At 29.0% G+C, this 24,832-nt stretch overlaps 2 protein-coding genes across 4 annotated transcripts in view; one reads left to right on the plus strand and one right to left on the minus strand.

The window, feature by feature from the left end:
* Positions 1 to 24,832, plus strand: part of LOC123297250 (gamma-tubulin complex component 2-like) — a 36,310-nt gene that overhangs the window by 2,067 nt on the left and 9,411 nt on the right. For all 3 annotated transcript variants that reach the window (XM_044878837.1, XM_044878839.1, XM_044878838.1), the window contains exons 6-9: positions 338 to 691; positions 1,226 to 1,448; positions 1,744 to 1,912; positions 2,213 to 2,387. In XM_044878837.1, the coding sequence (XP_044734772.1) occupies positions 338 to 691; positions 1,226 to 1,448; positions 1,744 to 1,912; positions 2,213 to 2,387 (921 nt within the window). The remainder of the gene's footprint in view (positions 1 to 337; positions 692 to 1,225; positions 1,449 to 1,743; positions 1,913 to 2,212; positions 2,388 to 24,832) is intronic.
* Positions 4,393 to 14,140, minus strand: LOC123297249 (transient receptor potential cation channel protein painless). The gene is made up of 2 exons (XM_044878835.1): positions 13,958 to 14,140; positions 4,393 to 7,441 (listed from the first exon to the last, which is right to left on the minus strand). The coding sequence occupies exon 2, from the start codon at positions 7,398 to 7,400 to the stop codon at positions 4,482 to 4,484; it is 2,919 nt and encodes a 972-aa protein (XP_044734770.1). The 5' UTR covers positions 7,401 to 7,441; positions 13,958 to 14,140; the 3' UTR covers positions 4,393 to 4,481.

Consider the following 24,832-nt stretch of genomic DNA (forward strand, 5'->3'; position numbering starts at 1 on the left):
AGATGTGAAGAGTGTCAGCTCACAAAATTCGAGTGTATAAATAAGATTGCCATTTAACCAGTCACATCATGTTCAACCTTCTCCTCCCAAACAGAATTTATTATTAGTACTGACAAGTCTAGTCTCAGCGAGGACGTTTATTGAATTTTCTGTGTTTTAAAAGCTATTTCAGACTTTTAACATTATAAAATAAAAGTTCACTTTTTTAAAGTTAAATAACCGGTTGTCATTAATATAAGGTTTCAGTAACTCTATCTTTATTTTATTTTTTTTTATTTGATTTGGAATATTTGATAGTCTTGCATCATAATATTATATTTAATATTATTAATTTCAGTTCTTAGTTGAAGATAATCAACTTGTATCCAAGTCCGAAGAACCAACGGCATATGCTGATGATTTTTGGGAAAAACGTTACAGTATACGTCGTGAACGTACTCCAGTGTTTTTAGAAAAAGTCGCCGATGTTATATTACGTACTGGAAAATATTTAAATGTGGTACGACAATGTGGCAAAACATTCAAAACGGAAACACATGAATTAGTATATGATCCAAGGGATCAAAATTATATTAAGGTGATCAATAAGGCGTATTATGCAGCCAGTCATCTATTGCAAAATCTATTAATGCAAGAAAATGATTTAATTGGACGATTGCGTTCAGTAAAACGTTACTTTTTACTTGAACAGGTAAATAATATATTTTTAAGTGTTCCTTCTTTCAAATAATAATTCTTGTCCGATAATTTTCACTCCAAGGTTACTTCGTGAAATAATGGTTTGAAGTTTTTCGGATAAACTTGATTTCGCCATCAAAACTGAAACAAATACATAATAAATTAGTTATTAAACAATAAATTTATTTAGTTCGCGGGACAGCACCCTTTTTGTTAAATGATTAATACATACTTGAAAATTCATGAGTGGTTTCCTTTTGGCGAGTTTACCAAACTTTCTCTCTACGGCTTTTTTTCAAAAGTGCTGCGTTTTCAAATGTACGTGATAATTTGTCGGACATTATGACTACTTGGTAACATTAATAATTATTAAATAATAAAATATTTTGTCCGTCAAAAATACTGCACTGATAAGCTTGTTTACCATCCGAATTAAATTAACTTCCCGCAGACTAAAGGAATGTTTCAAAAAAGATATTTAAAAAAGTTCCTAATACAGCACTAAGTGAACCTTTTTGAATTAATAATGTTTGTAATTTTTGTACAGGGTGACTTCATAGTACAATTTATGGATTTATGTGAAAAAGAATTATCAAAAGATATAAATAAAGTAATTGTACCACGTTTAGAAGCATTATTTGAACTAGCACTACGCTTGTCTGTCGCCAATAACGATTTGTATAAGGATGATATGCGGATTGAACTATTACCGTACGATTTACAATTTCAAATGTTCAAAATATTATCAATTCATACACAAGATGAGCAAGGTAATTAAATTTTCTTTACCAAAATTAAAATTTGAATAAATTATGAATTTTTTTTAATTAAACTCGATTTAACAAATTAAAAAGCTCAAATAGATAAAATCCGAATTGAAAATAAATACTCATGAATTTCTAAAAATAATTTTTTTAAAGAAAATATTACATTCGAAGGTTTAATCGTGATTAAAATATTCTCATATTTTATGTAAAAGGAATTTTTGAGTTTTTTAGTTTGTTATTTTGAGTTTGATATGTTACAATGAAATTTAAAATATTATGTTTGTTTTTTCAATAATAGAATATCGTTGTTCAGAAAAACCACCGTTAACTGGATTAGAATCATTTTCTTTCGGATACGAAGTAAAGTGGCCGATATCATTAGTATTACATCGACGGGCTGTTGCTTGTTATCAAATGATTTTTCGGCATTTATTTTTCTGTAAACACGTTGAAAGACAAATTTGCAAGTAAGTAATAGTTTTTATTTTATTCAAAGCTAAACTAGAAAGAATATTGAAATAATTTAAAACCCCTTAGAACAGGGATGGCGAACCAATGGAACGGGTCATCATATTTTGGCCACGCAACCGATCACAACGTGAATGATCCTAAAAATGCGCTCTCGTTTGTTATTATAGTTAAATCGTAGATTATTTATTGCTAAGGAGGCATAGCTTGTTTACGCACATACTATGGGCCTTATTAAACATTTCTTTCTTTTTTTTTTGTATATGATATATCTTACTTTAAATTATCTACTCTTTCAGAGTTTGGATCTGTAACAAGGATGCAAAAAGTTTTGGACATAACGAAGCAAAACAGTATCGGGGAGCGTTCACATTACGACAACGTATGCTAAATTGTGTTCAAAATTTAGAATACCATATGATGGTGGAAGTTATTGAACCAAACTGGCAAGCGTTTCAAACCAAAGTTACAAAGGTTAGTGAAAAATGGTTTTTTAATTTACTGTCTAGTTTAGAAAAATTGGTTTTTACATGTTATTATTAATAATTGATGCTTTATTTTAATTATAATTACAATGAAGTTCATGTACTACATTGATTTTAAAATGACACTGAAATAAGACAAGATAATTAAAGTTTTTCCTTAAGTTGTGAGCAGTGTCCTTTATACTCCTTTAATGGTTGTTGTGACTTGCGGTTTTTTATACAAGAAAATGAGAAATGATTTGGTGATACCATTAAAGGAGTTGTTTTTTATTTTACTAACCAAACTACTGCTGGGCATATTTGGATGAACGCTTAAAAAACATTTTTCTCTGTATCAGGTCTGTCCGGAAAAAACCTGAGGGCGACTTAACGTAGGCTCGAATAAAGAATTTTGCAAAGTGAGATAGTTAGAAAACAGTTAAGTCGAGCATCAAGATGATTTCGGGTCAATATTGGACCTTTCGCAGCTATGTGAATTAACATTTACATCACGAATTTCCTGCAGCTCATTTCTTATGTCGACAGTTGCGTCGACAGTGAGGTTTCTTAATGCATAGTTTACCATAAATCGGTCGTCTCTGGGTGTTGTTTTTTCTTTTCGGCATTGTCCACTACGTGTTTTGACCAGATCCTGTTGGGGGCAGAAACCTCGAATAGCTATGTGATTATAACTCCGAACAGTCATATTTATAAAAAAAAATAATAGCTGTGATTGACGAATTTCCTTACCTGATTTGGAACTTCCGTTATTTATAGTGGTTCAGTACGAATCTATTATAAAAATTGATCTGACTGTTTTTTGAAAGAAATAGATAAATTTAATTTATTAAAAATATTAATTTATTTATGATAATATATAAATATATAAACAATTTAATAATAATTAATAATGCATTATTAAGATAGACTCGTAATTGAAATTTTTTAATCACTATTATTATAGATAATTGTAAAGGAATTTATCGGTCGTGTTTATTCATTAAAAAATTTAAAGCATTAAAAAATAACAATAAAAGTGATTGTAAATAAAAGCATTGGCAATGCTTAAATTTACCTTGAAAATTAAAAGACTAGGTATTAAAACTGGGGATTATGTAAATTGCAACTGGTCTTATTTACATTACTAAAATATTAAATACCTCATCTATTATTGCTATAATTTACATATAGCAAGTATTCAAACGAAAAATGTTATCTGAAAATTATTCGTTCGTCCTAGATTGTTTTAAACACTTATATTTTAATATGTATTCCTCATAGACGTATTACAAAAATATAGACCGCCAATATAATACCATAAAATTTATTAAAATGTAACTATAAAACATTGATATATTAATATTAGTTGATTTTGTCAATGACATTTGGATATAATTGGCTGTGAGACAATTAGCAACAGTAAGTAAAACTTAACACTCGCGACCAAACTCGTGAAGTTGAAAAACAATGATTAGAGTCTCTACAATTAATCGTTCATGACTACTAAATTCGAATGAAATCTATATCACTAAAAGTATCCTCAATTTTGATGGTCTATATTTAATGTAAGTCTGTGGTACCATGTATATTGAATTTAATGCCACTGTAATAATACAATTAAGAGGATGAAACAAATCCCAAGATTTTAATAATTATATTAAAAATTCAAACTTACGAAACAATTTCTTTAAATTGTAAGCATCCTTATTTTAATTTCTTTCGTGTAAAATACGTATCTTATTATGAAAGTTTTACCGAGAATTTGTTGAAAACGTACACAAAAAATTGAGTAAATTATAAAATTATGTATTATTTAAATTAATAGCAGAATTCGTGTTCACTTCAAAAGCATTTGATAAGCGTTTTTAATTTTTCATTTACTGTTGAAATTGTTGAAAAATTGAAAATAAATTTATAGAAAAATATTTCTAAGAAATATAATTGCTACTTTTTGACTTCAAACAAAATAAATTGAAAAGTAATTTCAATCAAATTTGCAGACATTTTGAAAATAAACAATTTTTTCGCCACAACTATTTATATATTTTGATTCAAATTTTCAGATCAGCGAATTTGATTGATACCTTTTCTCATTTGATCTGCATTATGATTCATCACTAATACGTTGATTATTAGTTAGAATTTTGGTAATATTTAATAATATTTCAGAGATTTCATCTAAGCGTTTATCCGTTAATTTAATATGAGTTTCACATTCGGAAATATTTTTATATACAAACGATAATGATTTTTTTAAATCATCAAATTCTGTAATTGTATTCTTTTCATTAATAACACGTTTTGCTTCTTTAACAACTCGTGTATCCATTTGTATATCTTTACACCAATTAATCAGACAACAAGATGTTATTTTTGATTCATAACTTGTTGTATAAACTTGTACATCTTTCTCATTTTTACAAATTATTTTTCTACCTTGATTTGGTTTAATTGAAATTTTATTTTGTGGTAAATAGTTTGGAAACAAACATATTTTTGATGCTAATGGTTTTATACAAAAATTTGTTTGAAAATTCACACAACAGCATATTTTTTGAATCAATCGTCCAATTGGTGGAACATCCCCTAACATCATGTTTTCAATATAAGATATTAATTCGATTCGAGTGACATAACCAACTAACTCAGCATCTTTTTTAATCATTTGTGTATCGGATACAGCCAAACCATTTAATAAATTAAATAAAACAATTGCAATCAAAAATACGAACATAACAAAAATTAAATGACTTGTAATTGGGAATGATTTAAAATCAATCGAAGCTGCATCGAATTCACCAGTTAACATTACAATTGTTTTAAATAACGACATTCCTGGATCTAAGAAAAAGTTCTCTTCTCCCTCTTTATCATCTTCTTTACCATTAGTGGTTGAATTTTGTTTTGATTCTTCTTGTGGGCTTCCTCTAAAAAGAGTATAAAAACTCAAAGCGAATGCAATTAACAAAATTGAATACCAAAGTAAGAATTTAAAGAAGTTCCATGAAACTGTTTTTAACATAACAATATTCGTGGATAAACTTGGATGTTGTCCAATTAATAAAACCAATTCTAATGCCGATAATAAAATTGCAATTGCACTTAATTGTTGTCGAATATGTTCTCGTGGTTCATGGAATACAATCGTAAATGCAACAACGATCAATGGTATTTCTAACCAATTTTCATAATTAATGAAATAAATCTTTGGTGATACCAATAATTGAAATAATTCTCGCAAACTTAACACAATACAACCAATTAACAATAATACACTTAATACCCTTGCCAAAGGATCATCTTGACGATCCTCAGACGATTGTCCATAACCGATTAATATATAACATATTAAAAGTAAACAAAATGTTACGTAAAACGCAAGATTTGTGTAAAATAACCAACTAATACGTTGCCATTTTAAAAATAAAAAGCTTGTTAACACCGGATGTTTTAATAAGTGACGTAGCTCAGGATTTTGTGTCATATATAACAATGCATCGGTTTCCGGTGCTAAAAATTGATTATTTTGAATTGTATAATTGTTATTATTCGGTGGTGACATTTCAATATTTTCATCATCGATTGGTATCGAACATTGTGTATCGATATATTTATTATTCGAATTATTTGGTGGTACAAGAAAATCGTAATTGAAGGTGATTTCATAATTTTCGTCAGTACAACGTTCGTCGTTCGTATTTAAACACTCATCTAAGTAAGAATGTAACGTTGCTGGTGGTATATCAGCTAGAGGCGGTTCTTTGAATGTATTACATATTGAAACACAAGCTCCTGCACGTAATAACTGTAATATCGAATCATGATCTGAATTTCGGGCTGCATAATGTAATGCTGTATTATTTTTTACATCTACCGTATTTACATTAATTCGTGAATCATGTAATAATAAATCTAAACATATACCATAATCAATTTTTGGATTCTGTGATGTGGTTGTCATATATTTAACTACTGTGTGCAAAATTGTACTTGGTACAATAATACCAGAATGTGCTAATAATTTTTTTAGTATAATATGATAGCCCTGTAAACAGGCAATTTCGATAGGTTTTTGTAGATTATTTGCATGACTAATATTTGGATTTGCACCTTTCACTAATAAACGTGCGACACATTTATCTAAACCTTTTTCACATGCTAATTGTAACAGTGTATATAATCCGTTATTAGAATCAAGTATATCACTTCCAGAGGTGTTGATGTAATTTTTGAGTTGTTCAATAAAATCTTCTTCGTTACATTGACTCAGTAAAATATATAATTTGGATTTGTTTGTTTCAGAACGTTTTTCAATGTACTTGGGTAACGTTTTCGTGTATAGATTTTTATTTAATATCAAATCACGTGCTGTTTTACCGCTACGATCTTTATACGAGTCAATATCGACGTTAATTATTGATTGTTCCAAAATGAGTGCAACTATTTGTTTGTAGCCATTTTTCGCTGCTAAATAAATAGGTGTTGCGCCTTTTGCATCAGGAATATTTACGTCAGCATTCGCTTTTAATAATAACTGTATACATTCGATATATTTATCCAAATTATCCTCATCGTCGACAATTTGTTTGATAATTAACGCCAGAGGAGTATTACCTTGACTTAAAATATTCACATCCAATTTTGGTTCACGTAATAAACGTTTCACTATCTCACTGTCAGCTCGTTCCACTGCAAAATGTATCGCTGCACGATTATGATGTGTATTTATTAAATTTGGATTTGCACCATGGCGTAATAGTAAATCAACAAATTCCGGTGTGTGTTCACAACATGCTAATTCTAAACATGTTTTATAATCAGGATACTCGTAACAATAATTTACATCCACTGCAGAACTTGTTATAATTTTTTTAAATGTTATGATATGACGATTACGTAATGCATTTAATAATTGTTGTTGATTATCGGATTTTGTACATAAACTGTTTGTACGTTCGAGTATGATTGTTGATGGACGTTTTGTGGCCGATGTTCGAAATATGTTTAATTCGTGATTTTCCATTTTTGTGATGTGATTTTGATTCGATCTTTTTCAAAATAGATCTGAAAATAAACAAAAATAATGTTATTTTTTATTTAAAAATTGGGTGTTTATAAGTACAAACGAAAAATTTTAGGAATAATTTCCCCAATTATGTTATTCAGTTTTGATTTTTTAACCCCCGAAACAACCCGCGGCATCGTAGCTCCTAAATGGGTGAACAAAAAGTGTTCTTAGCTATGTTTCAAGTGCGAGTTTAGGGTTCCGTACCCGAAATAACTAAAAAAGCGGCAATGAACTTAAAAGAACAAAAATCGGTTCAAGGAAAAAACCGCATTTACCGAGAGTTTTTTAAATTTTCTAAATTTCACTTATTTAAATAGATCCGATTGAAAGATGTTCTGGCATAAAATTAAATTTATGGTTTAGTACTTTTAGTAATCCAATGCCGAAGGTTAAAAGCATAAAATTTTGAAGGGATAATTTATAATATGTTAAAATGACATGAACTGCTTTTATAAACATTTTAAATTGGAAAAATAAATCATTTATTTATACGATTATTTGAATTAGCCACTAATTTGTATGACTCACGACAACTCTGCAATCAGGATACTACAGTTTTGTTTGTTATTGTTATTTGCTCTATCTATCGTCGTTTCGTCTCACTCAGCTTCACTTTTTGAGAATTGATTGCTCTTAAACTAAATCGGTCCATGATATATTCAAATTTTAAGTCTTTTGATTAGATCTACTTTTTGAATTTTTCATTTTAGAAATTTATTTAAAACAGAAGAATTCTGTGTATTTTGTTTTAAAAGGAATTCTTATAATAAATTCACTGAAGGATTAAGCGGAAAAGCGAATTAGGCAACTGCCAAATTTGTACGAGAAGGGCGAAACATGGTGATACCAAGTTCTTTTACGAAGACTAAACAAAAAAGTGGGAAAAGGCAAATTTTTATAAGAAGGGTCGCATACAAAGGGGCGGTCAGGATGATTTACGAAGATTCGCCTGATTTTCAAATCGTCTAGGGGCCCCGATATGGGTTAATCCAGCACTGAATAAATTGAGAACGTCCCTTAATCTTAAAAGGACTACTAGTTGTAATTAGTATGGTAATTTTTACTTATAAATAAATATTAGTTTGAAAATGTGATTAAGTCTGACATAAAAAGATGCAGATGACTTACGTTTATGCAAATATTTATTTAATTCTCATTTTGTTTTGAATAAAATTTATCATTTTTTAATAAATTTTGAAAATCAGAATCCTGAGATTTGGATACATAAAAAATTAATAATTTTAGCACGTATTTTCGAACTATTATTAAAAAAAAAATTGAAAAATGAATGTTTGACAATTGATGTTAATGTTTAACGAAGTATGCAAAATAAGAACGTTAAAAATTCCTAATTGACCAGAGAGGAAGGTACTTAAACATTGACTGCATCGAGTATTAACATAGGGATTACATATAAAACTCTATTTTGCAAGAAAGAGACGAGCAACAATCTTTGAATGCTTATAATTTTTTCGTTTTTGATCATTTAACTTTCAAAATTTGTTATGGTATCAAGTGTACTTTTGCATTTTTATGAATAATATAGTACATTTTATATCGGTCATCTAACCAATTACTACGATACGAAAAGATTCATTCACATCTACTTTTACGGTACAGATCCCTAAAAATGTCAATATACATTACAATTCATTTATTAATTACATAATAATCTGTTGTAATATAAATTCCATTTGTCGTCATTTTAAAAAATCTAGGTGAATTTTGTTTAATTTTAAACCTTCCGTTTGTCCACTTTTATTAATTTAATTACTTGATTGAATTATTATGTCCCATTGAAAATCATTGACCGATATTTTTAAACATGTGATATGTGGTTTGCAGTATCTTTTAATAAGAACTAGAACAACGCTTTTATAGTTATTTTTTTAAATTCATTTTTTTTCTGGAAATAACGATTGGTTTTAATTATGGAGTGATGGGATCCCCGGACCTGGTAAAACTGTTTTAAAAAAATTAAAAATCACAAGAGTCATTTTTTAATTAAATCTGTCATTATAATTGTGATACAATTTAGAATGTTATTAAATAATTTTAATGATTTTTTTTTAATTTCTTGACAAACAGAAATATATCTTTTAAATCACCGTTAAATACTTATAACGAGACGAGAAACCCGTTAAAAATGAACGGTACTGCTTTTTTCTAACAAAAAAATTTAACATTTTTCGTTGTAAATAAAACTAGGAAAAGAAGTAGCTCTCAATCCAAGCATTTTCTTCAAACAAGTACCTAGTCAGTAAAATAAATTTCATTAATGGTAGAATCTTTTCTCAAAAAATGTCTTTTTTCAGTGTTTAAGTTGTTATATTTGGGTCTATCTCAGACAGAGGATATTCAACACGATTTAGTGTACGATATTCTGTGGAAATTTTCTTTTTTGTTTTTGTAAACTTTGTTGTTAACTGTAATTTTGTTTAAATGTAAATATTTCATTTGTAGAATAATTGACTCATTTTTTGCTGACTATACGCTAATTAACATAAACATTAGTTTTTTTCAAAAAATAAATAATATTTTCATTTAAGTTTTCTTGTATATTAGAGGCAGCATACTTAATATTGCCTATTTTCGACTTAGTTAAATGAAAGTTCTGTATTAAAATTGGAGATAGCCTTAGCTAAAGTTTGTCATGGGAAGTTATGTCATTTTTATAGAATTTTATTACGCAGAGTAAAGCCGCGGGCACCGATTAATAAGATGTACGATTCATACTGTTATATTTCAGTACCAAGCTCGATTTGTCATTTATCATATTGCATCTATCGAAAGAGAAGGATAGATGTGTTTGGGGATTTTTCAAAAGTTCCATTGATTTTAAGCCACTGCATCTTATGATACTGCAAGTTTTATGCACACAATTTAAAGAGCCTCGGATAAAACCAGCAAATATCGTAATGAAATCAGTTTAAAATAACTCTTAAAATAAGACGCCTATTTTCTCGAAGGGATAATTATACGTTATTTATTATAAACATGACGCAAATCTTTTATATTAAAAAATTTTCATGAAATCTGAATAGATTTAATTTCAATTAACTAGATATTTATTAACATAGACTTTAAAATTACGCTAAATATGTAAAATCTTTTGACAATAACAATAATAATCTTAATATATCGCAATATTGTAAGCAGCAATATTTATTTATCTAATATTACGATTAGTTAACTGACCAACGATAACAAAATTTCAGATTGCTACTTCATTCCCAAATATTTAATTATCAAAATATTTCCAACCCAAATTCCCTAACAAAGCTCAAATCAAGTCAGCGCAACCATTGCCAACCAAAACTATTTCGAATTGAGGTGAATCAAAATTTTTTTACAGTTGGCAAAGGCAACTTTGCATAAAATTAGCTTTGACTATAGCACAGAATCATGCATTACTTGTAAATGTAGCATTATAGACGTTAATTTATAATTTGAGAAAATCGTTTCTTAGCAGTAATGTTAAAAGTTTACACGAAAAGAACTCGAAAGTTCTTTCAACAGTTACTAGTAGATAATTGTCGAGGGTATTCTCTCATTTGAGACTATTTTTACCCCGACTATTCTATGGCGAGGGTTATATGTTTGACCGGTATTTATCTGTGTCCCAATATGTTCATCTGTTCCCTCGTATCTTTTAACTACTTATCAGAATTTGACATGCTAGGTATCGTTTAAAGCGTCTTCATCGTCCGCTAGTTATAGGCTATGTGACAACACATTAAATTGTATATGACGCCCTTCTAGAGGGCATAAATTATTATCGAAAAACAAATTTCGATTTAATTGATAGTATCTTCGAGAATCCTTGATATGAACTTATTTCATTCGGAAGTTTAATTCATGGGAGTATGATGTAATTAAGAATGGAAAGGGTATAGTATTACAAAGAACCATCGTCTTGATAAAACAAACATAGTGTGTGAATTTAACCTAAATCGGACAAGTCCTTCAGAAGTTATACTATTACAAACAGACTCATATAGGTGTGAGTCTGTTTCAAACAGAGTCACCGACGATTAATAGTCTATAATCTTAAACTCAGATTGATAAAACTAAAGTGAGAATATTAATTTTCCTATTTAAAATGATTGTAATAACACTGAAAGTTGTTGAATTGACGCACAATAAACAACGCACGGTTAAATAATTGACCTAGTACTCATAGTCACATCGATATATAATACTCAGTTAACGGATGTTTTCAGGTTGATTAAGCGGATATACTGTTCTTTTTTTCAATATATATTCAATAAATATAAGTGATTGTGGTCTGTCTATTTGATGGTCCATTTTTAGGGTCCGTAGATATTAATTTATCTCCTATTTAATTTTCTTATAGACAATTTTTTTAATTATAAATTCGAATTTCGACTACAATAAACCTACGGCTCACATGGAACTCGGTATGTTAGAATAACAGAAAAATTTTGTGTTGGTGCTCATATCATACAGAATTACGGAATAATCATAGTCGGCCAATCAAATTTGGAATTAGTATCACTAGCAAAATGCAAATAATATTGTAGATCAAAGTGAAGTGTTCGGTAAATATCTGATATAAATATGTATTAACAATTCTTGTGCTCAACATTTAATTTGAAAATTTTTCAATTTCCGCATCTCTATTATCTATAATTTGTAATAGTACACAGTACATAGTAGAACTTGCAGCAGCTTGCTATTTACATTTAATCCGGCTTAAGTTTAATTTTTACGAATGTGTCTGGTAATAACGGATGATTATTATACGATATGGTATAATTGCATATTTGACGATACAAATTTTTTTTTAAACAGAAATTAATAATTACAATTATGTCATGAAAACTATGTTGAGAGACACAAATAAACAATTATAAATAATAACAATACCATTAATATTACAAACAAATGATATTAAAGTTTATTATTTAATAATTAATATTAAATTAATTCCTTAGTATGTTTTTATAACAAGAATGCAACAAATGTTAAAAACAAACAGTTTCATATAACAAAAAACATTCTTATTTTCCCCATTGTATTCATTGCTACAATATAGACGGCTAAACAAGTTTAACTGTTCTCACATATTGCCTATTTTTGGTAATTAATGCCATTTGGTTACAGCTACAGCTAGTGTAAGACACTACGTAAAAAGCCAAAGAAATCATTTACAATAAAGAATCGTCAGCAGCCCTCCTGTGGTAGCACTCGAAACCAATGGTTTAAAGTGATAAAAATAGAGTTGAAATGATACTCTTACGCCTGCGCAGATGTATTTTCTTTATGCTAACGTAAGTTGTTAAACCGTGTTTGGATCACTTTCTACTCATAAGAATTATTTGAAAATAAGACGTCGGTTTTTGAGCGGCAATATTCGCACTATTTTTTATATTTTTGAAATGGAACATGTTTCAATTGACATGTTGGTTTTTCCTCAAAGTATGTAAAACTCTTAAATTTTCGCAAAATTAAGATGCATATTATTCCAGCGCCATCAAGAGTATGTATATTAGAAGTTAATCAGTCGTACAAAAAATCTTATACGTTGTATCTTACTTAAATATCTAGTAATTAGCATCGATTACTTTGTTGTTTAGTAAAAAGACAAAATAATTATCCTTGGTTTAAATAAACGCCAATATTTAAACTGCTGATCACTGACAGCGACAAACAATGAAATCGCATGTCAAAAATCAGGTATTCCAACACCTTTTTAAAAATAATTATATTGCTGATTTTGTTTTTATAACGGCGTACTTAATACAACCTCCTCAAAAAGGTTATCTCGACGAAAATTTAAAGATGGATAAAAATATTCATCTTGAAGGATTTTTTCGGAAGGTATAGAATCTCTAATACGTCCAGGAAAAAAGGAAATAATGATTCTTAATCTAAAGAGATGAATTGATATATCGCACTCAAAATTTCATTCGAACCGTTCTTAATATAGTATTGAAGGTGAAGTGTATCGTACCTTTTTACTTTTTATTCACAAAGTAATTAAGAACTCAGAACTCTAGTTAAATTCAGAACTCTACTATTTGGAGTTTGTCGCAGAAAGTGATATTAGTATTTATTTAGTTTAAATAAGGTGGCATTTTATGTTAGAATTTATTCCTGTAAGATTCTTAATATGCCGGTCATGAAGTATTCAAACAATTTCAATAATATTTGTTTAAACGTTTGAAAAACCTCAAGCCGCAAGGCACAACTACTTAATGAAAGATTTAATAGAATATAAATTGTAATTTCCGAAGTAGATAATGTCTATTTTTATCACACTTACGACTCTCAATTATTGAATAAAAATTGAAATATTTTGGCTAAACAACCGCACCTTCTCATCATACACCCACATCATTATAAATTATTGCAATTGGTCAAATAAAGGTTAAAGTAATTAATAAAAAAAATTCAAAAATGACGGTCAAATTCCTCAATCATTTTAATTGCCACTAATTACAACAATTTGGCTGAACTAAAGGATGAATCTGCTAAATAAAACTCACCAAAAATAAATCAAATTTAAAAAGAAAAACTCGTTCTGAACTTGTAGTCTGAACTTTCACAAGAAACAATTTATATTAATTTGTTTCAAAAATATAATAAAAATAGATTTTCCATTCGGATGCTGATTGATAATTTTTTAACATTATGTAGGATAATAATTGATGATGATGAGTTTTCTTCCATAAAACACACAAATCCAAAATAGTAGTCTACAGTATTTTGTGATGACTCAAAAATTATTCCGTAGGTAGACAGCCATCCAATATGATTATTTTAATTAATATTAAATAATATCCAACAAGTATATTTAAATATAATTATTGCTGATGTTTTAAAATTTAATATATTATTATGAACATATCTTTAGTTTAGTCAGTCAGTAGTCTGTTATTGGTCAAAACTATTTGAACAACAAAACACAGCAACACAGAACACACATGTACACTTATGGAATCATTGAAAACCACTGACTGACAACCGGTGGTTTTATTTAAGTTGACTTGTTGCTTTAGTTAGTTTTGTGGATGTCTATTTTGTTTCTCTCTACACCATATAATAGTGGGATATTATACATATTATCATGATGATGGATATCAAAATGCTGAGCAGTATTTTAAGTTTATTCAAATCATAAACATACATGGAGACAGACTTAAGCGTCCAATGACGGAAAATGGTTAATCCGTCACTGGACGCTTAATCGCCTCTGTAGGCAACTACCTAGAGCAGTTGGTATTGGCTAAGGACCCCGGGGAAAGGTCAAAATAGAAAAACACAAATTTGTATCAGAAGGGCGCAAAAGAGGGAATCAAGTTGATTTACAAAGAGTTTAAAAAAACATAGTGAGGGAAAGCAAAATTTACGGAAAGGGCGCCACAAGATGACGCCAAGTTGATTTACGAAGTCTTGTAAAACACCTCATCTGATTGTCGCATTGTCGAAGGTTCCGAACAATTCCATTGCCTAGTGGCCTCGACATAGGTTAATCCAGCCCTGTAAGGATCCACTTATTAATTCAAAGTAACCTTCAATACCCATATTTTAGGAGCCTCAACATGTCGACTATATATTAATTCTAAAAATCATTTGAATTCGTCATGGAAGACCATTCCATAAACAAAAAATGTTAATTAAAAAAATAAATTTACTACTTGTGGTCAAGATGCCTAGACATACATCAAATCGATACAAACTGAAAAACTGATTAATTCGCCAATATGGTCACTCCACTAAACGACTCTAGAACTTTTCCCTTGGAGTACCAAAGCAATGAAATATAAGCATTCTGTGAAACTTGAGTCCAACCAACGGTTCTTGGGTAAATACTCGTCGCATTGCAAAACCATACAAAGGTTCTTTGGTCTACGATATGCCCAAAAATTATTATCAATGAAATATAAGCATTCTGTGAAAGTCCAACCAACTGTTCTTGGGTAAATACTCGTCGCATTGCAAAATCATACAAAGGTTCTTTGGTCTACGATATGCCAAAAATTATTATCATAGGGAGATTTTCCCATAAAGAAGGCGAAACAGGAAGGTAGACAGAATCAGGCGCGGACTACAAATGTGCAGTCAATCTAATAACTACATCTAACTTGCATCTAGCTTGATTACATTGATGATCACATTATACCTAGAAATTTTCGTTTCTCGGAGCAACACCAATCAAATAAAAAAGTGCTAATATACCCAGCTTTAATGTGGATATTTAATTTAAACTCCCATCAACAATCATATAATAAAATGTATACGCTATGAATTACATTTATTATTCTACAGTTTTTAAAAATGTGTGTTTAAAGTGTGTGATGGTCTACGTCGCGTCGCGATGTACGAATTACTTTAAGTCAATTGACATTTGACTAGGCATATGCTAAGTGGGAAAAAGTAATTTCAAGGATTAGATAAAACTGAATGGGAAAGCAAACTACTAGACCGAAGGACACCACGGGTTTTTTTTTTATACATACTTGAAATTTCATGAGTGGCTTCCTTTCGACGAGTCTACCAAACTTTCCTCTACGATTTTTTCGAAATGGCTACGTTTTCAAATGAGAATGAGGACGTCATATTTGATTTATCGTTCTGTAAAATTTTTACACTTAATTAATGAGAAAAAATTTACGTTCCATTCGAGAGGGTTAAGGGGTCCACAGAATATTAGTTCTTTAAATAAGAGTTAGAAAACAAAGCCATATTTAGTCAAAAAAATTAGACTAATCGCCTTAATCTTTTCCTGCTCAGTCTTTCCGCGTATGTATAATAATCAAATAACTTATTTACCTAAACAAGGTACGCTTACAATTTAAATTATTATACTTATTGAAAGTTAGTTTTGAATGTAAATGTAATATCAGAAAATATTTAATATCATTCATATTTGTTAAACACATCCAAATGCTTTAAAACACACACAGTAGCGTCGATATTGTTGTTTTAATCTGAAACAAGAGAATGAAGTTTTGAAAAGTGGTAATGCTCCTTTTAATATTTACTTTCTGATTTTAGTTCAGTGGCAGAAATTTAATTTAAAATATAAATCAGCATTACCTGACGGTAGAACGATAGGCGACCGATCAACGCGTGCGGCGTGTGAACTTAGTAGTCGCAGATATCACGATGGAGCATTGAATGGGTTTTCATAATCGAATGAGTACAATATTCGCCGATTAAGAGACGCTCTGGGTTTTAATTTGATAAAAAAAAGTAATCAACGTAGTTGCGTGCAATAGATTGTGCTGTTAATCACTCCATTTCGGAGACGATTGCTTCTGTATCAATGATAGAAGCGTACTTATCGAGTTAATAATTGTGTATTTACAAATGTACTATATTCTGTACTGAATATAATTGGCTGCTGTATGAATCTTTAGGTCAACGCACATGAGTCTTAATTTGATAAAAAAGTGCATATCCAACTGTATAAAATCGCTATGAAGAAAAATAATGATGAAAACAAGTTTTAACTCACTGAAGTTGATGAAATAAACTGTTAGTTTTAATTAACAGATATGTTTACTAAATTTCGAATGAGAAATTTTTATTCTAGTACAGGAAACTGGATCAATCCTTAACCTTAAATTATACAATATTTGCCCTTATAGTGACGCCACTGGTTTATTCAGTGAAAACCGAATACAGTATATTAAGAGGAAATAATATTAATTTTTAAGGTAATACCATACTTGAGTACTTTAAACTAGGTAATTCCAAAATATTTAAAATTAAAGATTTAAAAAAATTATCCAGTTTTTTAACGGATAATTTTTTTTTACTATCGGGTCTTTTGTACATCGAGTAGCATTAGATCTAAAGTATAAGTTTGCTAAATAACGTCCATACATAGACTAAATTCACTCTGTATATCGAGGTAGTGGGGCTTTCAAAGAATATTTCTGCCTATTTGGAAGGAAATTATTTAAAATATAAATGGGTGGTATAATTATAATTGATACCTTCAGTGCTTCTTAATATTTTCTTTTAATATATTTTTTAAATTAATAATTGTAATAAATTAAACAATTGATTATTTATTTTCTTAAAGTATATAAAAACAATTGAAAGAATTCATGGTATGAATTTGTTAATGTTAGTTTTAATTATAAACATATGTACTAAATAATATATATCTATGTACGACATTTAACAAGTTTTCATTAAAAAATTCTCACGATTTGAAAAAGATAATAGACCTTTTTCATGAAAAACAGAAATGCTTTTTGATAATTTTTTATGAAAATATAGGTCGAGTAGAGCCTGTAACTCAAAAATTACGCATTTTTAACAATAAAAACACTACGAAAAAAATTGTTAAAAAGTCACAATATTTGAAATATTTTAAAACGATTTTTTTTTGCTCCACTGACAATAAAAGAGTGTCAACAGTTGTATTAATATATCACTATTATCAACTTTAAATGACGTCAAACCAACCTTCGTGTAACATCGTATGTTTCCGGATCGTTTTCGCCAATTTGAATTTTAATGATTTTCATTGTCTGTTTTCTCGGTCGTATTCAATTGCGCGCTTTAATCGGTTTAGCAGTGGTAATTAAGAATCATTTGTCTACCAACCTGCATGAATTCGTTCCGGTGGCGTGTTGGACATCGATTCGCATTTTTTGTAATATGTGGCTCACTTTTACTATTAGTTATCAAGTCGGTGCATTAAATTATTTATTATTAGTTCTTTTGATATTCTGACATCGAGCTTCATTTTCTGGCTACAAATTTTTACCAATCGAATTACAATTTGCGTTCGTTGAAATGATTCACTAAGATGATCATCTGCCATATACCATCTAAATAGTAAATGCTTATACATCTTAGAACTTGAAAACTAAGAGTAGAGTAAAAAAAAACGTTTTTTTTTTTAATACTGTTCCATTTTCAAACGCTAGGACTAAAAATCTCCAGAACCCAAAGAACTCCTTTATAATCGACAAACTCAATCCAACCCAACTCGTAATTACAGCAATACTCCGGGTCTATAAAATTTTCGGTCTATTTTTTCCGATTACCGTTTGACCGCTGTTTGTCTGTCTGTGGCATGATATGTGTGTCTGTCTGTGGCATGATAGCTCCTAAGCGGATAAACCAATTTTTTTAGCTATGTTTTAAAAAAATTTAGTTTAGAGAAAGTTACAAGGAAAAAACTGCATTTGTCGAGGGTTTTTTCAATTTTGTAAATTTCACTTGTTAAACATTAAAATTTTAAATTTAATTAACTATCAGCATCTTCTTCAGATTTAATCAACGCTGATGATGCTGATGTAATGCGGTTATTAATTTATTTAAAATAGATTGATAGTGGTTATATTATTAGATCAAAACATTATTGCTCGGAGAATAAAATAAATAAACATTTATGAAGTGGCTAAGTAAACAATTTAATCTTTATTTGCGTTTGTGTATATGCATTTCTAAGATGGTTAGATTATTAAATGCCTACTTCAAATCCAGTGATGGATTTAGGCTAAGTATAAGTATTGCCTTAAACACATTAGAAAACGTAAGTATTTGTGCCATCAACACTTATTACAGATACCGCGGCGAGTACAATATTTTCTCATAGTCAATTTTCTAAACAAATTTTTTTTTTCAACGGGGACGATGAATACATTTTTTTTATCACTCCAGGTGAAGAATTTTCACTGCACGGGCAGAAAAGTGAAGTTGGATTTTGGAAATCTTTAGAAGTATGCAAAATATGAACGTTTAAAACTCCTAATTAAACAAAGAGGAAAATTTAGAATAGTGACGTCATTGAACGGTATCGCCATAGAGATTACATGCACAACTCTGTTTTGCAAAAAAGAGATGGGCAACAATCTTTGAATGCTTATAACTTCCTCGTTTTTTAATCTATTTTTATTTAATTTTCAAATTTTGTTATGGTATCAATTCTATTTTTACATTTTTATGGGTAATGTGGCAAAGATTTTCGTCATCAACCCCATTGGATAAATATCCTTCTTTTTTCTTTTGATGTCTCATGGACCGAAATTAAATCCGGTACTGTTAATATTAAAAAAAAAAAGTTTATGTTACAATTTTTAATTAAATAAACAAATGATATAAATAATTTACAAATATAATTAAGAATAAAATAAAATTATTGAAGCATAAATCCTTTTATGTTTTGACTAAAATTAGCCTTCCAAAAAATATTGTTGGTAAAATATAGTGTGCTATCAATGTTTGAATGTCCGAATGTCCGAATGTCCGAATATCCTCAAAATATTCGCTTAAAGTGCGTATTCATCCATGAAAGTGTTTAGATCAATCACCTTGTTTATTTTTTTGGATTGTATGATGTCTTGTAAGGGTACGTAATCATGTGGCGAATCGTGTTTTTTAAATTAGCGCATAACTAAAATAATCGCCACTTATTTATTTAAATAATATTTATTGTATGTATTATCTTTTATGATTAATTTCTAGTCTATTATTTTAATATTGAAGCGCGTAGCCTGGGAGATTGAGGTGCTGAAGCACCTTTCCCGCTCCGAAATTTTAGAAAATTTAAAGAATCCAACAAAATTTCCATGATAAACTAGTTTTTGATTATCGGAATAGATATACATGTTGAAAACTTCACCTTTGTAACTTGCTGAATGAATTCAAATAACAATCACCTCAGCACCGCCCCCCTGCTTCCCGAATGAAATTTCTGGCTACGTGCTTATAAATGTTAATTGAAATATCACGAGTGAAAAAAAATCAATAAAATATCTTTGCTTATTCAAATAATCTAAACATAACTAAGTTTTTACACAAAATTTCTGCCATTTAAGTAAAATATGCTTGTTTAAATGTTTAATATGTGAGGACTATTTTTTAAAGTGTAAAGTTAGTAAATTTTCTATCTCTATCTCTAGCGAAAGCTCTGTTTTCCACAATCTATAATCGAAATCAAAGAGTATAAGTTAGAAGAGAAGGTCGCGTATACAGGCAATAATGCCATCTGGTATGGATTGAATGGAATGGATTGAATGGAATAAACTTTATAAATTTTAATTTTTCGTTATCAATTAGTTTTGGCACATTCCTACTTTCAAATTTAAATTCAATTTAATGGATTATCCTGTGGGTTTACATATTTATGACTGGACACAATCACTAGAGGCGTTGAAACTCGTATACTATGTTTAAACATTGCCAGTAATGGGTGCCTTCTGCTCTTCTTGTAATCTTTAATCGAAATGATACAACTGTACGCGGTGAACTTACACTAATTGTTTCTTTATCAGTGTGTATTATTAATTCATACAAGGGGAAGCACAATTAATTTTTGTTGCAATGATTGAATGTATTGTTTTGATTAATTTATTTGTCTCCTCCTTTTCATTGTAAAAAAAAATGGTCGCCTTATATTTACACATAGAACTTATTTGAAGTCATCTTACATTTTAAACGCTCGGGAAACGGATTCCTAAAAAAAAACGGTCTTATATTGTGGATAAAATATTAATTAATTTGTTAATAGAAACAAATGAATATATAGATTGAATATTAAATATATGACCTAACGTGAATTTCATTTAAATGGCACCGATTAAAAATATAATTAAAAATTTAATTTAATAAGGAAACAAAAAGTGTTATATGATGAGTAATAATTGTTATTATATAATAAATATCGTATGAATATTTCTGCATATAATTATTTTTTTGGAATAATATTAAATAAAATAATGACTGTACACACTTTGGTAGACCAATGGCTACGGGTGATACATAAATTATACAAAAATAAATTATTACATAAAAATAAGCCCACATAATAACGGATATATTATATTAGGTATTATCAGTTTTATTTGTTTAATGTGTAGTTAAAATATTATAATATGGATAAAAATTAAATCCATTGTATTTTCCAATCCAGTAATTTTATGTAGGTACAGTGTAAGCACAGTTATTCCTACCATCATATATAATGCCGAATACTTTTAAAGCCTTAGTTGATAAGATAATGATGGAAGAGCTGGCTCAATTTTGTGAAAAATAGTTACAAAGGGTGGGCCATTTTAATCTAATTCAACTCAATTCTTTCATATTTCAAAGTTGAAAATATGAGGGTACAGTTGTTTTTTTGAGATTTTGAGGTTATTTTACTATGTTTAAGGCTCGATAGCACGCAAGATCGATGCAGAAATTCTTAATAAACAAATTTTTTTTTAATTCAATTTAATCCGATCAATAGAAGCAGAGATATTCAAGAAAACTTCACCAAAAAACAATGTTGAGATAAAACGTGCAGAAGTTCGTGCCGATCGGGAACCGGAAAACTCCTTTTCTGTGTTTTTTACAACAAAAGAAATCTATTAAAAAAAAATTTGCCATTTGCAAAAATTTATCGAATTCTTTATCAAAATTCGGTAGATTTATTGTTCTTTTACAAGTTTTTTATTTTTTTTGATAAATTGGTAAATAATTATGTCTTTCCTTATGGGATGGTTTTTTTATTTTGGAAATACCGTTTTCATAAAATTCATAATTAATTATTCAGATTGATATATACACATACTCCTCTAATTGATTTTTTCCTTTAATGGATCCGAAAGTTTTTCTTAGTAATTTTATTGAGTACAAGAAATGTTCTCAATATATCTATCTAGTTGTTAATGTTGTTTTATCATTCGATAATAAAATGATATTATTATTTTATATTATACCATAATATTTGATGAAAGTTGACCTTAGTTAATAATTATTTCATTGGTATATTAATAAATATCAAGTTATTTTCATCTTGATAATAATGTAAAAAAACTTTTAAATTTTGTGAATGGTGAAACTAATGTAATTCTCCAAAAATTCATTTAATTTACAAGGTCTGACAGTAATAACACACTAACAAGTTTTTCGAAAGTGTGGTAAGCATGTAACTATAATACACGGTAGTCAAATTAATAACAGCAGGATTTCATCAAATCTTAAATAACGTTAAAAAAATTACAATTTAAAAATACACTTAGAACTGGGGGAGCGTCCTTTTCGAGGTACAGGGTTTTAAAATTTGGACAGGAAAGGCTATTTTTGTAAATAATGCCAAATCGCCTGCTTAGAAAAATTGAAAATTTGACAATATGAGCTTAGGGTCCTTCATATTTTAAGACTTATGGTGATAAATTAAGAAAACCAGCGGAAGAAATATGCATCACTCCATTTCGAGAAAAACATTCCTTAGCGTCACTCATTTTATTGCAAATGCAATAGCGTTTTGCAATGCTCTAAGCTTGGGACAATATGTGCCAAATATCAAATTTTTCTGTTTTTGCTGTATTCACAAAAATATCCATTTTCTTCCAAAATTTCAACACCTTGCATCTGGAAAAGGACGTTTTCCCAACTATAAGTGTATTTTTGTGAAACCCTGCTGTTATAACGTGGATCATCCTGTATTATAGAACGTGCACAATAGTACGACTTACAATCGTAGTTATTACGATAGATTGTAGAATTCCCATTCAATTTTTTAGACGTCCAATTGTTTATTAACTATTTTACACAACCTATAATAATTTCCGAAGGAGGTGGAATCCAGAAACCACGTATCATATGTTTTCCTGTCTTTAGCTGCCTATTTCAGCTATTTTTGTTTTATGGCTCAAATCATCGACTCAAAATGAACAATCATAAGTGACAGTTTTGATTTTTTAGGAATAAAAAAGTTTGACAAATCTGGTCGATATAGTCGTTAAGTCAATGATTTACGTTCTCTACTTTTAATCTTGTTTTCTGTCGTAATTCCTGCTATATGCGATGGTTCATTATAGTCGTACATAATCCACGAATGATTTTTCCACAATTTTGGCCCTTTTGACCGATTTTCTAACTTAAACGCTTCATTGAAGTCAAATAGTAATCTATATTAAAGGGGAATATTCAAGATGGACTAAACAACGAATATTTAGAAGATAAAAACTTTCTTAAACACAAATTTACTAAATCATAATTCTTGTACTTTGCACCAATCTAATTAAATTTCTTATGTTAAATACTATCTGCATACAAATTTTTATCAAATTTTTTTAGAGTCGATCTTGATATCTATATATATATATATATATATATATGGCGCAATCTAAATACTTGCCAAAGGCGCTATAACCCTCGTTACGGCCCTGCTAAATAGAATAATAATATAATTTGTTGAACAGGCTCTTTACAGACTGATATGTTAAACCTGGTAATTTTAATTAATAACCATTATAAGATAATTAATATTCTGGTTAGTTTTCTAAAATACAAGTATACAAGATCACTACTGTTTTAAGTATTGGAATGCTTGTTTCAATGTCACTTAAACAATTATACATACATAGTACATTTCAATTAACATGAACATTTATTTAAAAAACAAATGTTTTTAAATAATTTTAATTGTATTTAATTAAAAGAAATACCAAATTACCAAAAATAAACATTTGTAAAAATTATTTTTATTTAAATTATGATTCATTAATTTCTGGTAAAATTTATTAAAAATAAATGTTTTTATCTCGGTTTTCAACCATTTCTAAGTAGTTCGTCTAATAATCAATTTTGTTTGTAAACGAAATCTATGACATAATTTTATAGACCGTAGGACAGAAAGGATACTTTGTTTAATGATTAATACACAAACTCGTGAGTCTGCCAAACTTCTCTCTACGATTTTTTCGAAAGTTCTGCGTTTTTAAATGAGCATGATAACGATATATTTAAGCTATCAGTTTGAAAAAACGCGGCAATTTGTCGGCAATAATTGCCGTTGTAATGTTGTAATTTTGATTACAACAATACAATAAGTTGTTAAGTTTTTTGATTGACATTGAATTTTGAGAACCCTTAGAACCAAAAATCCAATTTTGGTCATTGATCTGCATGTTTTTCAATTATTTTAATACACCTCTATCCTCGTTATTTTTCATTTTTCTGCCTACTGTCTTCTATATTTTGGTAAATAAAAATTTATTTTATTTGAAAAATCGAAGGTAAAAGTCTCAATTAAAATACAAAATCTCTTAAATCAACTACTACTTAAATTATCTGAAATTTAAATATGGCAATAACCTTTCCGTTCTTAAGATATTTGAATTCTAATTATATATCATATATCCTTTCGTTTACCATTTGCACCCTATTCGAAAAAAAGTTAGGTTAGGTTAGGTTATATTGGCTGTCCACGAAGGACACACTTAGGGTATAGATCCCATTGTGATACCATATATGTGTTTTACCACCATCCGCTGATAATTTCATTTATCAACTCCTCGATTTCAGAGGCTGAGTGCACCTTCTTCATGCATATACCATGCACTTCACCGGCCCATCATAACTATTAATTTTAATTAATTTCCCGGATAGAGGTAACTATACTT

This window comes from Chrysoperla carnea, chromosome 4 (genome assembly GCF_905475395.1).
Source record: "Chrysoperla carnea chromosome 4, inChrCarn1.1, whole genome shotgun sequence".
Classification (NCBI taxonomy): Eukaryota; Metazoa; Arthropoda; class Insecta; order Neuroptera; family Chrysopidae; genus Chrysoperla; species Chrysoperla carnea.

What these genes read in the sequence shown, in the direction of transcription:
- LOC123297249 (XM_044878835.1), bottom strand. Translation starts at nt 7,400, where the DNA reads ATGGAAAATCACGAATTAAACATATTTCGAACATCGGCCACAAAACGT.